The 13,172-nt window shown below is 53.8% G+C and overlaps 1 protein-coding gene across 13 annotated transcripts; it reads left to right on the plus strand.

Moving 5' to 3' along the window:
* The first annotated feature begins 49 nt into the window (after positions 1–49).
* Positions 50–13,172, plus strand: PROSER3 (proline and serine rich 3). Of its 13 annotated transcripts, none has more exons than XM_034944983.3 (11): positions 50–205; positions 1,312–1,456; positions 1,775–1,977; positions 4,009–4,136; positions 4,243–4,346; positions 6,849–6,931; positions 7,029–7,171; positions 8,764–8,951; positions 9,046–10,060; positions 10,150–10,231; positions 10,399–13,172. In XM_034944983.3, exons 3-11 carry the CDS (start codon positions 1,922–1,924, stop codon positions 10,538–10,540), a joined length of 1,941 nt encoding a protein of 646 aa, XP_034800874.2. In that variant the 5' UTR covers positions 50–205; positions 1,312–1,456; positions 1,775–1,921; the 3' UTR covers positions 10,541–13,172. The 13 variants fall into 13 exon arrangements, with proteins under 13 accessions (XP_034800874.2, XP_008967405.3, XP_024782520.3 ...); XM_008969157.5 differs by having other exon boundaries at positions 1,360–1,456; XM_024926752.4 differs by having other exon boundaries at positions 1,360–1,456; positions 9,067–10,060.

A 13,172-nucleotide genomic window follows, 5' to 3' on the forward strand; every position in this document is an offset into this window, starting at 1 on the left:
CCAGCCAATCCTGAAACACCTCCCTCCGGGTACTTCTGTTTCCTCTCTTTCATTGGTCGCCTTGGAGGCCGCTCGCCTCCGGCGCGGGCACATAGAGGGGCGGGGCTGATAGGGCGTTGCTAAGCGACGGAGATGCGCGCGGGGCCTGTTGGGTGAAGGAGCAGAGCGGCCGGAAGCGCGGAGGGAGCCGCGGGATGGACCGCAGGTGAGGCCGATCGCTCTTCCAGGGACTACAGGAGGCTGGGGAGGACCAACGGCGAGAGCAGCACAGCCTAGGGACGGGCTGGATAGGGTCTGGAGTCGCTAGGGCTCCACCGCACTGGAACTACAGTTCCCAACATGCTCCACAGCCGTTGGCCTCTCCAGCCGTAGCCGTTAGCATCCCGGGGGTCCCCTAAGAGTCTTATGTTCCTCTCTGAGTGGGCCCCAAGGAATTATTTCCTCTAAAGGTGTCCAAGAAAGGCTTGAGATCTGAATTTCTTCATTTTGAAATGGCCCCCAGACACGCCTGGGCGTTGTCTTTGAACTTTCTCGCGGAGGCGGAGCCCAGTGGATCCTGGGGCTTGTAGTCCATCTACCCTTTGCCTTCGTGTCCCCCAAGAATGTATGGGAAATGCTCGGTGATATAATCCAGCCGCGGTTCTTTCTTTCTTTTTTTTTTTTTTTTTTAAGACAGAGTCTCTCGCTCTGTTGGCCCAGACTGGAGTGCAGTGGCACAATCTTGGCTACTGCAACCTCTGCCCCCTGGGTTAAAGCAATTCTCATGCCTCAGCCTCCCAGGTAGCTGGGACTACAGGCACCTGCCACCGCGCCTGGCTAATTTTTTATATTTTTAGTAGAGACGGGGTTTCGCCATGTTAGTAAGGCTGGTCTCGAACTCCTGACCTCAAGTGATCCACCCGCCTCGGTGTAATCCCAAAGTGCTGGGATTACAGGCGTGAGCCACCACGCCCGGCGAGCCGCGGTTCTTAACCTGAACTCCACTTCGCAATCACCTGGGAGGCTGCGGAAAAGACACGGAGGCCCAGCCCCACTAATAGATATTCTGATTCTGTTGGTCTGGAATGGGAACCGCGCGCCTGTAACGTTGAAAAGCCCCTCCTAGACTGGATCCAGGGTTGAGAACCACCGGCTGTCAGTTCCTGAGTTGCTCCCTGTTAAGACTGCTCCAAGGGCGGGCTCCCAGGACTCACCCTTCCACTGTCACTATCCTGAATGTGCAACGGTGCTTCATGGAAATAACAGTCCCTCTCCTCCAGGAATCTATGGGAATTGTCTGGTTCTGCCCTCCTCTAATGTCCCCCTCCCCAGGGCTGCGGCGAAACCACGTGCTGCCTGAACGCCACTTTCCTCTTGCAGCCTGCCAGTTTTCTCCATTCAAGATAGTCCCTTAGGAGATGCGCCCCTGGGTCGAAGCCACTACTGGCCATCCCAGAGCCAGACCTGGTGTCCCAAGGTGAGGACAACCCTCAAAGAGTGCTGAGTGCCAGCCCAGTAGCAAGAGAATGACCTTTAGAGGGTAGGAAGACATGTGATGAGAGATAGGGATGAGAGATTTAAGAGACAGCCCCTTCTCCCCTCCCCACGGCCCTGCCCTTGTCCCCCTCTCTACCACCTGGATTCCCCATCTGAGCCCCCATCACACTAGGTTGTTATCATTACAGGATGTGTTTCCTCCCCTCTGGACTGAGACTTTGTGTGTGTCTTGGTTCCCCTGCAGGGATGACCCATGAGACCTCACACTTTTTCTTCTTGTGCTCTTCCCTGATCTTAGACCCTGAGCCCATCCAGGTCTCAGAGATCCAGGCTCCCACAAGCTCCCAAGGCTCTAGCAACAGGTCCCAACTCCCCTGAGCTGTTTGAGGAGTCCTGGCCATCCAGTTCAGGGACCCCTTCCCTGCCCAGCACCACTGAGGGACAGATGGGGGCCTCCCCAGCACCCACCCTGATTGACAGCGGGGACTCCGTGGTGGCCAAGTAAGTACCAGCAGCCCTGGGGGAAAAAGAGGCTTTGGGTTAGAGGGAGGGAGAAGGCATGCAGTAATAATCATCATGGCCAGAGCTGTTTCTGCAGCACTCTTTTAGGACCAGGCAGTTTATGTGTGTTAAGAACTCTGGTGCTAGACTGCCTGAGTTCAAATCCCAGCTCTGTCATTTAACGCTCTGTATGATCTTGGCCTCAGTTTCTTTATCTCTTTTTATTTATTTATTTATTTGTTTAGAGACAGGGTCTCGCTCTGTTACTCAGGCTGGAGGTCAGTGGTACAATCACAGCTCACTATAACCTCAAACTCCTGGGCTCAAGCCGTCCTCCCACCTCAGCCTCCTGAGTTGCTGGGATTACGATGCATGCCACCACACCCAGCAAACCTCCCACCTTGGCCTCCAAAAAGTGCTGTGATTACAGGCCAGACATACCATGCCCAGCCTCAGTTTATTTATCTCTAAATTGGGTGTTTTGTTTTGTTTTGTTTTTGTTTTTGTTTTTTTGATGGAGTTTCACTCTTGTTGCCCAAGTTGGAATGCAGTGGCATGATCTCGGCTTACTGCAACCTCTCCCTTCTGGGTTCAAGTGATTCTCCTGCCTCAGCCTCCCAAGTAGCTGGGATTACAGGTGCCCACCACCACACCTGGTTAATTTTGTGTATTTTTAGTAGAGATGGGGTTTCACCATGTTGGCCAGGCTGGTCTCAAACTCCTGACCTCAGGTGATCCACCTGCCTCAGCCTCCCAAAGTGCTGGGATTACAGGTGTGAGCCACTGCCAGGCCTAAATTGGGCATATTAATAGTACACATCCCCTAGGGCTGTTTTGAGCTTTCAGTGAGTTACTATATATAATGATCTCTAGCAGTGCTTCTCACATAGTCACCACTTAGATTTGTAGAATACAGGTTCAGCTGCTGTAACAAAGAGTCCCAAATTAATTATGGCTGAAACAAGATAGAATTTATTCCTCCCTCACCTGCAGTCCAGGCAGAAGCCACCAGGGATGACGTGGCAACCCGTAGTTGAGGTGTCAGGGACACAGGTTACTTCTGTCTTGTTGCTGTCCAAACTCTAGGCCGTTGCCCTTTCCTTCATGGTGCAAAATGGCTTTCAACCACATCAGCTTTCCAAAATCACATTTCATACCCTGTTTGTCAAGAACTTAGTCACGTGGTCACAAGGCTACAAGGGTACCTGGTAAATATAGTCCATAGGAGACTGGCTGTGTGCCCAGCTAAAAGTTACATTCCTGGCTGGGCACAGTGACTCATTCCTGTAATCCCAGCACTTTGGGAAGCCAAAGTGGGAGGATCCCTTAAGCCCAGGAGTTCCTGACCAGCCTGGGCAACATGGCAAGACCCCGTTTCTACTAAAAATACAAAAATTGGCAGGGCTGCAGTGGCTCACGCCTGTAATTCCAGCACTTTGGGAGGCCAAAGTGGGTGGATCACCTGAGATCAGGAGTTTGAGACCAGCCTGACCAACATGGTGAAACTCCGTCTCTACTAAATTAGCCAGGCGTGGTGGTGCACGCCTGTAATCCCAGTGACTTGGGAGGCTGAGGCAGAAGAATCACTTGAACCAGGAGGCGGAGGTTGCAGTGAGCCAAGATCACGCCATTGCACTCTAGCCTGGGCAACAAGAGCAAAACTCTGGCTCAAAAAATAAACTAATTAATTACAAATAAATAAATAAATAAATAAAAATACAAAAAGTAGCTGAGTGTGGTGGCATGCACCTGTGTCCCAGCTACCCAGGAGGCTGAGGAGAGAGGATTTCTTGAGCCCAGGAGTTGGGGGCTGCAGTGAGCTATGATTGCACCACTGCCCTCCAGCCTGGGTGACAGAGCGAGACCCTGTCTCAAAAACAGTTATGTGACTATATAAGAAAGAAAAGCAGATATTGAGGGATAGCTACCAGGCTCTGCCATGGTGCTTGGTAAACGTTGGCTGCTATGATTATTCTTATTATTATTTGGCTCTCCTCACTCCACTCACCTCCTATCCCCTGATGTTCACAGGTATATAAACAGGTTCCGCCAGGCTCAGCCCACCAGTCGAGAGGAGCGCCAGCCTGCAGGCCCAACCCCAGCTGACTTTTGGTGGCTGCGGTCTGACTCTCCAGACCCCAGCAGTCAAAGTGCAGCAGGTACCTCTTTCAGTGCCATCCACTACTCCCACCCCTAAACCTTTGCTGATCAATGCCCCCAGCAGCCACTCCTCCTGGCCCTCATACCTCAACTGGGGCTTCTCAGCAGGAGCCAACAAACCAGAAGGAAGACCCCATACAGCTGTCCCTACTGCGGTCAACGTGACCAGTGCATCCCATGCTGTGGCTCCCCTTCAGGAAATAAAGCAGGTGACATCCCCATGCACTCCCTCCCTTGGGTGCCTGAACTGACAACACCAGCCCTAGGATAGAATTAGAAGATCAGGAGCAGTGGCTCACACCTGTAATCCCAGCACTTTGGGAGGCCAAGGTGAGAGGACTGCTTGAGGCCAGGAGTTCAAGACCAGCTTGGGTGACATGGTGAGATTCTGCCTCTACTAAAAAAAAAAAGAGAGAGAGAGAGAGAGAACCAGGTGTGGTGGTATGTACCTGTAATCCCAGCTACTTGAGAGCCTGAGGCTGGAGGATGGCTTGAGCCTAGGAGTTCAAGGCTGCTGTGAGCTATGATCATGCCACTGCACTCCAGCCTGGGCAGTAGAGCAAGACCCTGTCTCTATTTAAAAAAAAAAAACAAAAAAGTCTGGGCACCGTGGCTCATGCCTATAATCCCAGCACTTTGGGAGGCTGAGGCAGGCAGATCACGAGGTCAGGAGTTCAGGACCAGCCTGACCAACATGGTGAAACCCCGTCTCTACTAAAAATACAAAAATTAGCCGGGCGTGGTGGTGCACACCTGTAATCCCAGCTACTCAGGAGCCTGAGGCAGGAGAATTGCTTGAACCCGGGAGGCGGAGGTTGCAGTGAGCCAAGATAGCGCCAGCGCACTCCAGCCTGGCGACAGCAAGACTCCATCTCAAAAAAAAAAAAAAAAAGAATTGGAGCTGATCCCCATTTCAAGGAAGCTAAAACAGAAAAGGAGGATTTGCTGGCTAATGTAATTGGGAAATCCAAAAGTAGATGTTTCCAGATATGCCTGGATCCAGGTGTTTGAATAATGTTGGGAGAGACCCAACTCTCTCTGGGCTCCATGCCCCCCCCTTTTTTTTTTTTTTGATACAGAGTCTTGCTCTGTCACCCAGGCTGGGGTACAGTGGCGCCATCTCAGCTCACTGCAACCTCCGCCTCTCGGGGTCAAGCAATTCTTCTGCCTCAGCCTCCTGAGTAGCTGGGACTACAGGTGCATGCCACCACACCCAGCTAATTTTTTTGTATTTTTTTAGTAGAGATGGGATTTCACCGTGTTGCCCAGGCTTGTCTCGAACTCCTGAGCTCAGGCAATCCGCCCACCTCAGCCTCCCAAAGTGCTAGGATTACAGGCGTGAACCACCAAGCCCGGCCTTTTTTTTTTTTTTTTTTTTTTGAGACGGAGTCTTGTGCTGTCATCCAGGCTGGAGTGCAGTGGCGCAATCTCGGCTCACTGCAAACCCCGCCTCCCAGGTTCACACCATTCTCCTGCCTCAGCCTCCCGAGTAGCTGGGACTACAGGTGCCCGCCACCACGCCCGGCTAATTTTTTTTTGTATTTTTAGTAGAGATGGGGTTTCACCGTGTTAGCCAGGATGGTCTCCATCTCCTGACCTTGTGATCCACCCACCTCGGCCTCCCAAAGTGCTAGGATTACAGGCATGAGCCACCGCGCCCGGCCTTTTTTTTTTTTTTTTTTAATTAGATAGGGTCTTACTCTTAGGCTGGAGTGCAGTGGCACAATCATGGCTCACTGCAGCCTTGAACTCTTTGCAACCTTCGCCTCCTGAGTACCTGGGACTACAGGCATGCGCCACCATGCCCAGCTAATTTTTTGGTTTTTTTGTAGAGATGGGATCTTACTTTGTTGTCGAGGCTGGTCTCGAAGTCCTGGGCTCAAGCAATCTTCCTGCCTCGGCCTCCTAAAGTGCTGGGATTGCAGGCGTGAGCCACCACACCCACCTCTGTGCTTCTCCTTTTTGGGCTCAGTCCCAGGCGGGCTTTCCCCTCACAATAGCCAGGATGGTCCTCGGGGTCTCTAGGCTCCCATGGTCCTGGCTCAGTGACTCCAGTGGGAAGTGGGGGCTTTTCGAATTGCTCCATCAGAAGCCCCAGGGCTCACTGTGATTCACTCATCCTTGAGCCAACCACTGTGAACCAGAGGATAGAATGCTCTGATGAAGCAGCTCTGATCTGGGAGGTGGGATCCATCCTCCTCCAACCATGATTTGTCCATGAAAGGTGCTAATCCACCGGGCGCGGTGGCTCACGCCTGTAATCCCAGCACTTTAGGAGACTGAGGTGGGCGGATCACCTGAGGTCGCGAGTTTGAGACCAGCCTGACCAACATGGAGAAGCCCCGTCTCTACTAAAAATACAAAATTAGCCGAGCGTGGTGGCGCATGCCTGTAATCCCAGGTACTTGGGAGGCTGAGGCAGGAGAATTGTTTGAACCCAGGAGATGGAGGTTGCTGTGAGCCGAGATCGTGCCATTGCACTCCAGCCTGGGCAACGAGTGAAATTCAATCTCAAAAAAAAAAGAAAAAAAAAAAGGTGCTAATCCAAAGGGGAAAACTGGGTCTCTCCTCCCTGAGGAGGAGGAGCAGATCCTAAGCTGGCATGTGAGGTTACCAAGGGCAGTACAACCTGCATTCCAGGCCCTCTGTTTAGAACCCCTTTCCCAGCAGCCTTTGGGTTGGGGCTGGCGTCTGACCCTGTCACCCTGCAGAACCTCCACACATGGAACTCATCCCTGCTGGACCTGGAGACGCTGAGCCTACAGAGCAGAGCTGCCAGGCTGCTCGAACGCAGGTGCCTGCACCCCTGCCCCCATCACCCTTCCTACTGCGGCTCCACGTGGCCCAGGTCTCGAGACCTCCATTGCCTCACTCCTGCCTTCTCCCTGCAGCAAAGCCTCCATCTCCTCCTCCTCCTCCCTCAGCCCCAGCGATGCCAGCACTTCCTCATTCCCCACCAGCTCTGATGGCCTCTCTCCCTTCTCGGAGACCTTCATCCCTGACTCCAGCAAGGGCCTTGGCCCCAGGGCACCCGGTAAGGGCTGAGAGGCAAGGACTGAGGGCAGCCTGGGTGCAAATCCCAACTCTGCCACTGACCAGCTATGGGACTTTGGGCCTCTCTGGGCCTTGTTTCTCCAGCTGTAAAACAGGGATAAGGCCAGATGAGGTGGGTCAGGCATGGAGGCCGAGGCAGGCAGATTGCCTGAGCTCAGGAGTTTGAGACCAGCCTGGCCAATGTGGCGAAACCCGGTATCTACTGAAAATACAAAAATTAGCCACACATGGTACATAATGGTGCATAGTGGTGCATGCCTGTAGTCTTAGCTACTCAGTAGGCTGAGGCAGGAGAATCACTTGAACCTGGGAGGCGGAGGTTGCAGTGAGCCGAGATTGCGCCATTGCACTCCAGCTTGGGCGACAGAGAGAGACTCCATCTCAAAAATAAATAAATAAATGGTGCCATCATAGTCCAATTGCTGGGCTCAAGCAATCCTATAACCTCAGCCTCCTGAGTAGCTGGGACTACAGGCATGCACCACTATGCCCAGAATTGTTTTTATTTTTTTATTTGTTGAGATGAGGGTCTCACTATGTTGCTCAGGCTGATCTCAAACTCCTGGTCTCAAGCAATCCCCCGACTGCCTTCGCTTCCCAAAGCACTAGGGTTATAAGAATGAGCCATTCGTTATGCCCAGCTGGTTGTTGCAGTTTTGAATAGGGAAGCCAGGGAAGGTGACCAAGATCTGATGGATGTGAGAGAATGCACCGTGCGATACATGAAGGAAGAGCATTCCAGGCAGAGGGAACCACAGGTGTAAAAGGCAAAGCCTTCACCTTTTACCGGGAGAGAGGTGCAGCCAAGGGAGGGTTCTTAAGTACGAGAGGCCTGGTCTGACTCAGGTATTCACAGGCTCCCTCTGGCTGAGAGTAGGGAACAGATTTGGAGGAGAGTAGAGAGACCAGGGAGGCTATTTAAGAGTCCAGGTTGGGTGAGTGGGGCTGGAGCAGGGTGAGGGCTGTAGCGGGTGGGGGAGTGGGTGGATTCTGGGGAATATGTCTTCTGGTCACTGCTGTAACTCCAATGTCCAGAACAGCTCAATAAATATTTGTTGAATGAAACCAGGCACTGTGACTCACGCCTATAATCCCAGCACTTTGGGAGGCCCAGGTGGGATGATGATGGCTTGAGCCCAGGAGTTTGAGACCAGCTTGGGCAACAAAGCAAGACCCCGTCTCTACAAAAAAATAAAAATTACCCCCGTGTGGCGGCGCACGCCTTTTGTCCCAGCTACTCAGGAGGTTAAGGCAGGAAGATCGCCTGAGCCCAGGAGGTCGAGACTGCAGTGATCGCACCACTGCCCTCCAGCCTGGGTGACAGAACAAGACTATATATATATAATGAACAAAGACTTGAATGATGACAGATGGAGAAGACCAGGAGTGCTCGCTCCCCTGACTTTGACCCCTTCCCCTCTTCCCACCCCAGAGAGGAGCTGGGACAGTATCTGGAGAGCCTGTCTGAGTAACCCCCTGCACAGTTGGAGGGCGTGTGTGCAGGCTGTCCTGGGGTTGCTGATCTCCCTGGCCCCTGCCTCACCACGCTCTCCTCTCTACCTCCCCCTACAGCATCCCCGGCACCAGCCCAGGCCCAGACCCCCACCCCTGCTCCAGCCCCAGCCTCCTCCCAAGCACCCCTTCGGCCAGAGGATGACATTCTGTACCAGTGGCGGCAGCGGCGGAAGCTTGAACAGGCTCAGGGAAGCAAGGGTGACAGAGCTTGGGTGCCGCCTCTGACCCCTGCCATCCGCACGTTGGTGAGTTGAGGGAGGGAGGAGCCTGGGGGGGAGCTGGAGGAGGGGCTGGGTCTGAGGGGGACTGAGGACCCTCCACCCTCTCTCTCTGTCTCAGATCTCTCTTATCTGTCTACAGACCTCTCCTGCTCCAGTGGAGACCCTCAGTTCTCTGGGGACCCAGCCTAACCATGTCCCACTGTGGAGCAGTGTGGCCCAGCCTGGTCCACCAGAGGCCTTCTATATGGAGAGGCCTCCTTTTCCCTCAGTGTCCTCTCCACACATCTTTTGGGCCCCCAGCTCCCACGGGTTCTTCTGGGCCCCACAGTCTGGGCCTTGGGTATCCCTTGGGGCTGTTCCTCCCACGCAGCAGGCCTCCACCCTAGCACATCTGGGCTCTACCCTCGCGCCCCCGGCTTCCCTGGCCTCCACCCTCGAACCCCCGGCCTCCACCCCAGCTCCCCTGGCCTCCACCCTTGCACCCCCAGCCTCCACCCCGGCTCCCCTGGCCTGTACCCCTGCACCTCCAGCCTCCACCCTCCCATCCCCAGCTGTCCCCCAGGGCCTGCCCATCCCTGACCCAAGCAGCTGTGCCCAGCCTAAGAGCCTGGGGCCCAAGTCTCGGAGGAGCAGAGCCCCTCGCCCAGAGGCTGCCGAGCAAGTCCCTGCAGCTGGCCAGGGACCTGGCCCTCAGCTCAGGGGTGTCCTGGGCCAGGTAGTGGCAGCTCGGCTGTTCCCTGACAGCCTGGAGGACACGCCTCCTCACTTCGAGGGCCCCCCTCCACCCAAGGCTGGATCTCCGAAAGTCCAGGCCACACAACCCCAAACCAAGGTCACTCCCCCTCCATCTGAATCCCAGTGTTGGGCCAAGGCCCAGTCTCTGAAAGCCAAGGCCTTGCCGCCCGCAGCGGGGTCAGTGATACGGAAGAGCGAAGCCACTCCTTCCCCTGGAGCCTGCCTGCAGCCCGAGTTCCCACTCTCTCCAGCTGAGCAGGCATCCACAGTCAAGGCCTCCCCGCCAGCTTTCCAGGTGGGGTCTCCGGAGGCCCTGGCCCCGCCCCCGCCCGCTGCTGACCACGCCCCCTCGGAGGCCCTGCTCGCCCAGGCCGCCCTGCTGCTGCAGGCTGCAGAAGGTGATGCCCGCGCCCTCCTGGATGTTGGAGGCAGGCCAGCCCCCTAAGAGGCCGGCCCCTTGGAGCTCATTCTTTCCTCCCCGGCCCAGACTCCGACGGCAGCGAGTTCCAGGACGATCCCGTGCTGCAGGTGCTAAGAGCCCATAGGGCAGAGCTGAGTCGGCAGAAAAGGTGACCGACCCTCCATCCCCAGAATCTATGACACTGGGCCCCCGAGACCTCTGAGACCCGGTTAGGCACCCAGCCCTCCTCATCCCCTGTCCCAGCAGTCCGTCCACAGCCCCAGATTCTAAGCCTGAGCACATACCCCAGCCTCTGCTCTCCCGGCCTTTCTCCAGGGAAGCGGACGCCCGATTATTGTTCCTGTTGGACCAGGCTGAAGACCTGGGATCTTGGTCCCCTCCAGCCGGGTCGCCCCCTAGGTCCCCAAGGAGGCTGCTAAGAAGGGAAGGAGATTCCCTGGAGGCCAGAAGACTTTGAATTGTACAGATTCTATTTTACCCAGTGAGGCTCTTTTTTTTTTTAATACAGTTACTTGTTATCTGTGAGAAAGGGGTTGTTTGGAAAGGCCAAGGGGTCATGCCAATTTAAGGAAATGCCCCCCATCCTCCGCTGCCCCGTGGCTCTGCCCTGCCCCCCACCCCTTCCTGACCACGGAAACAAGATCTCCTTTCTGGTTATATCTTCCTTGGGGCAGAGGGAGTTTCAGACAAGACTTCTGGCAAGACTGGGACCCACCTTATCTGGCTTCACTCAGGAGCCCTGGCTCAAATGGACCAAAGGACTGCCCTCCAGGGAAGAAGCTACTAGGGTCATCAGAGTGTTGGATGATGGTCAGGCCATAGCCCACACATGCTTGAGCAGCAGCAGCATCTGGTGCAGCTGACCCCTCCCTCCTTGAAGCACTTTCTCTCCCTGCTTCCAGCCCTTCTCTCTGCACCTCTCTGGTCAGGCCTAGTCACTAGCCCAGCATGTCAACTTTGGCATGACCCAGGGCCATGGCGTTGACATCTGTATCTGCACCCACCCATAGGTGCTCTTGTCTAGCTTAATGACTCTAAACCCCGTCTCTATTCTGATAATCCTCAAATTTCTGTCTGTAACCTAGACCTGGCCACGAAACCTTGGGCTCCTACCTCATCACCATTTCTACCCAAGGGTTTAAAAGACATCTCAAATTCCATAGGTCCTAAATGGAGTTTCCAATCTTTCCCCCTAAGCGTGCCTCTCCCCAGCTTGCTTTCTTTCTTTTTTTGGATGGATTCTAGCTCTGTCACCCAGGCTGGAGTGCCATAGTGTGATCTCGGTTCACTGCAAGCTTCGCCTCCCGGGTTCACGCCATTCTCCTGCCTCAGCCTCCCGAGTAGCTGGGACTACAGGTGCCCGCCACCACGGTCGGCTAATTTTTTTTGTATTTTTAGTAGAGACGAGGTTTCACTGTGTTAGCCAGGATGGTCTTGGTCTCCTGACCTCGTGATCCACCCGCCTCGGCCTCCCAAAGTGCTAGGATTGCAGGCGTGAGCCACCGTGCTGGTCACCCCCTCCCCAACTTTCTTCAGCTCTGTCCTTTGCCGCTCAGACCAAAAACCTTAGAGTTGTCTTTGACTTCTGTCTTTCCCTTCCACCCACAGTTAACCAGGAAATCCTGCCATCTCCGCCTTTATTTTATTTTATTTTTTGAGATGGGAGTTTCACTCTTGTTGCCCAGGCTGTAGTGCAATGGCATGATCTCGGTTCACGGCAACCTCCACCTCCCGGATTCAAGTGATTCTCCTGCCTCAGCCTTCTGAGTAGCTGGGATTACAGGCACCTGCCACCATGCCCAGCTAATTTTCTTTGTTTGTTTGTTTGTTTGTTTTGAGACAGAGTCTTGCTCTGTCCCCCAGGCTGGAGGGCAGTGGCACAATCTCGGCTCACTGCAACCTCTGCCTTGCAGGTTCAAGCTATTCTTCTGCCTCAGCCTCCCTAGTAGCTGGGACTACAGGCGTGTGCCACCACGCCTGGCTAATTTTTGTATTTTTAGTAGAGACGGGGTTTCACCATATTGGCCAGGCTGGTCTCAAACTCATGACCTCGTGATCCTCCTGCCTCAGCCTCCCAAAGCGCTGGGATTACAGGCATGAGCCATCATGCCTGGCAATTTTTTGTGTTTTTAGTAGAGATGAGGTTTCACCATGTTGGCCAGGCTGGTCTCGAACTCCTAACCTCAGGTGTCCCACCCACCTCAGCCTCCCAAAGTGCTAGGATTACAGATGTGAGCCACCGCACCTGGCCTCCACCTTTAAAATCTATCCAGAATTCAACTGCTTCTCCCCTTCTACTGCTCACACCTCAATCTAGGCTGTCATCACCTCCTCTCTGGACTGTTGGAAAACTTACGGTTTTTATAAACCTGATATTCTTTGATAGACTTGCCATCAAGAGGCAGAGTCTATGTCCCTTCATCTTGAAACTGGGCCCCTCAACAAATAAAATGCAGAGGAAGTGATGCAGCTTAACTTCCTAAAGTTCAGTTAGAAAAGATGATTTCTCAGCTGGGCATGGTGGCTCACGCCTGTAATCCCAGCACTTTGGGAGGCTCAGGTGGGCAGATTACTTGAGGTCAGGGGTTCAAGACCAGCCTGGCCAACATGGTGAAATGTCTCTACTAAAAATACAAAAATTGGCCAGGCATTGGTGGTGGGTGCCTGTAATCCCAGCTACTCAGGAGGCTGAGGCAGGAGAATTGCTTGAACTCAGAAGGCAGAGGTTGCAGTGAAAAAAAAAAAAAAAAAAAGATAATTTCTCTCTCTTTCTCTCTCTCTCTGACACTTGCTTTAGAGGCTGCATTAAAAAAAAAACTAGTTGCCATGCTGGGGAGGGGTTTGGGTTACACAGGTATATGCACTTATGAAACTTAGTGAAGTGTGTGAATTTCATTGTATGTAAAGTTTACCTCAAAAGAAAATATTGAACGCCAGTTAAAGATACGCCTGTAATCTGACTTCTTTGGGAGGCCAAGGCGGGAGGATCACTTGAGGCCAGGAGTTTGAGACTACCCTGGGCAACACAGCAAGACCTGTCTCTACAAAAATAAATAAGTAAATAAATAGCCAGATATGGTGGCACACGA

Source organism: Pan paniscus, chromosome 20 (assembly GCF_029289425.2).
Source record: "Pan paniscus chromosome 20, NHGRI_mPanPan1-v2.0_pri, whole genome shotgun sequence".
NCBI classification, from domain to species: domain Eukaryota; kingdom Metazoa; phylum Chordata; class Mammalia; order Primates; family Hominidae; genus Pan; species Pan paniscus.

Coding starts and splice junctions, on each gene's coding strand:
- PROSER3 (XM_008969157.5), top strand. Junction 1,978..4,008: donor GGGGACTCCGTGGTGGCCAA/GTAAGTACCAGC, acceptor TGATGTTCACAG/GTATATAAACAGGTTCCGCC. Junction 10,061..10,149: donor GCTGCTGCAGGCTGCAGAAG/GTGATGCCCGCG, acceptor TCCCCGGCCCAG/ACTCCGACGGCAGCGAGTTC.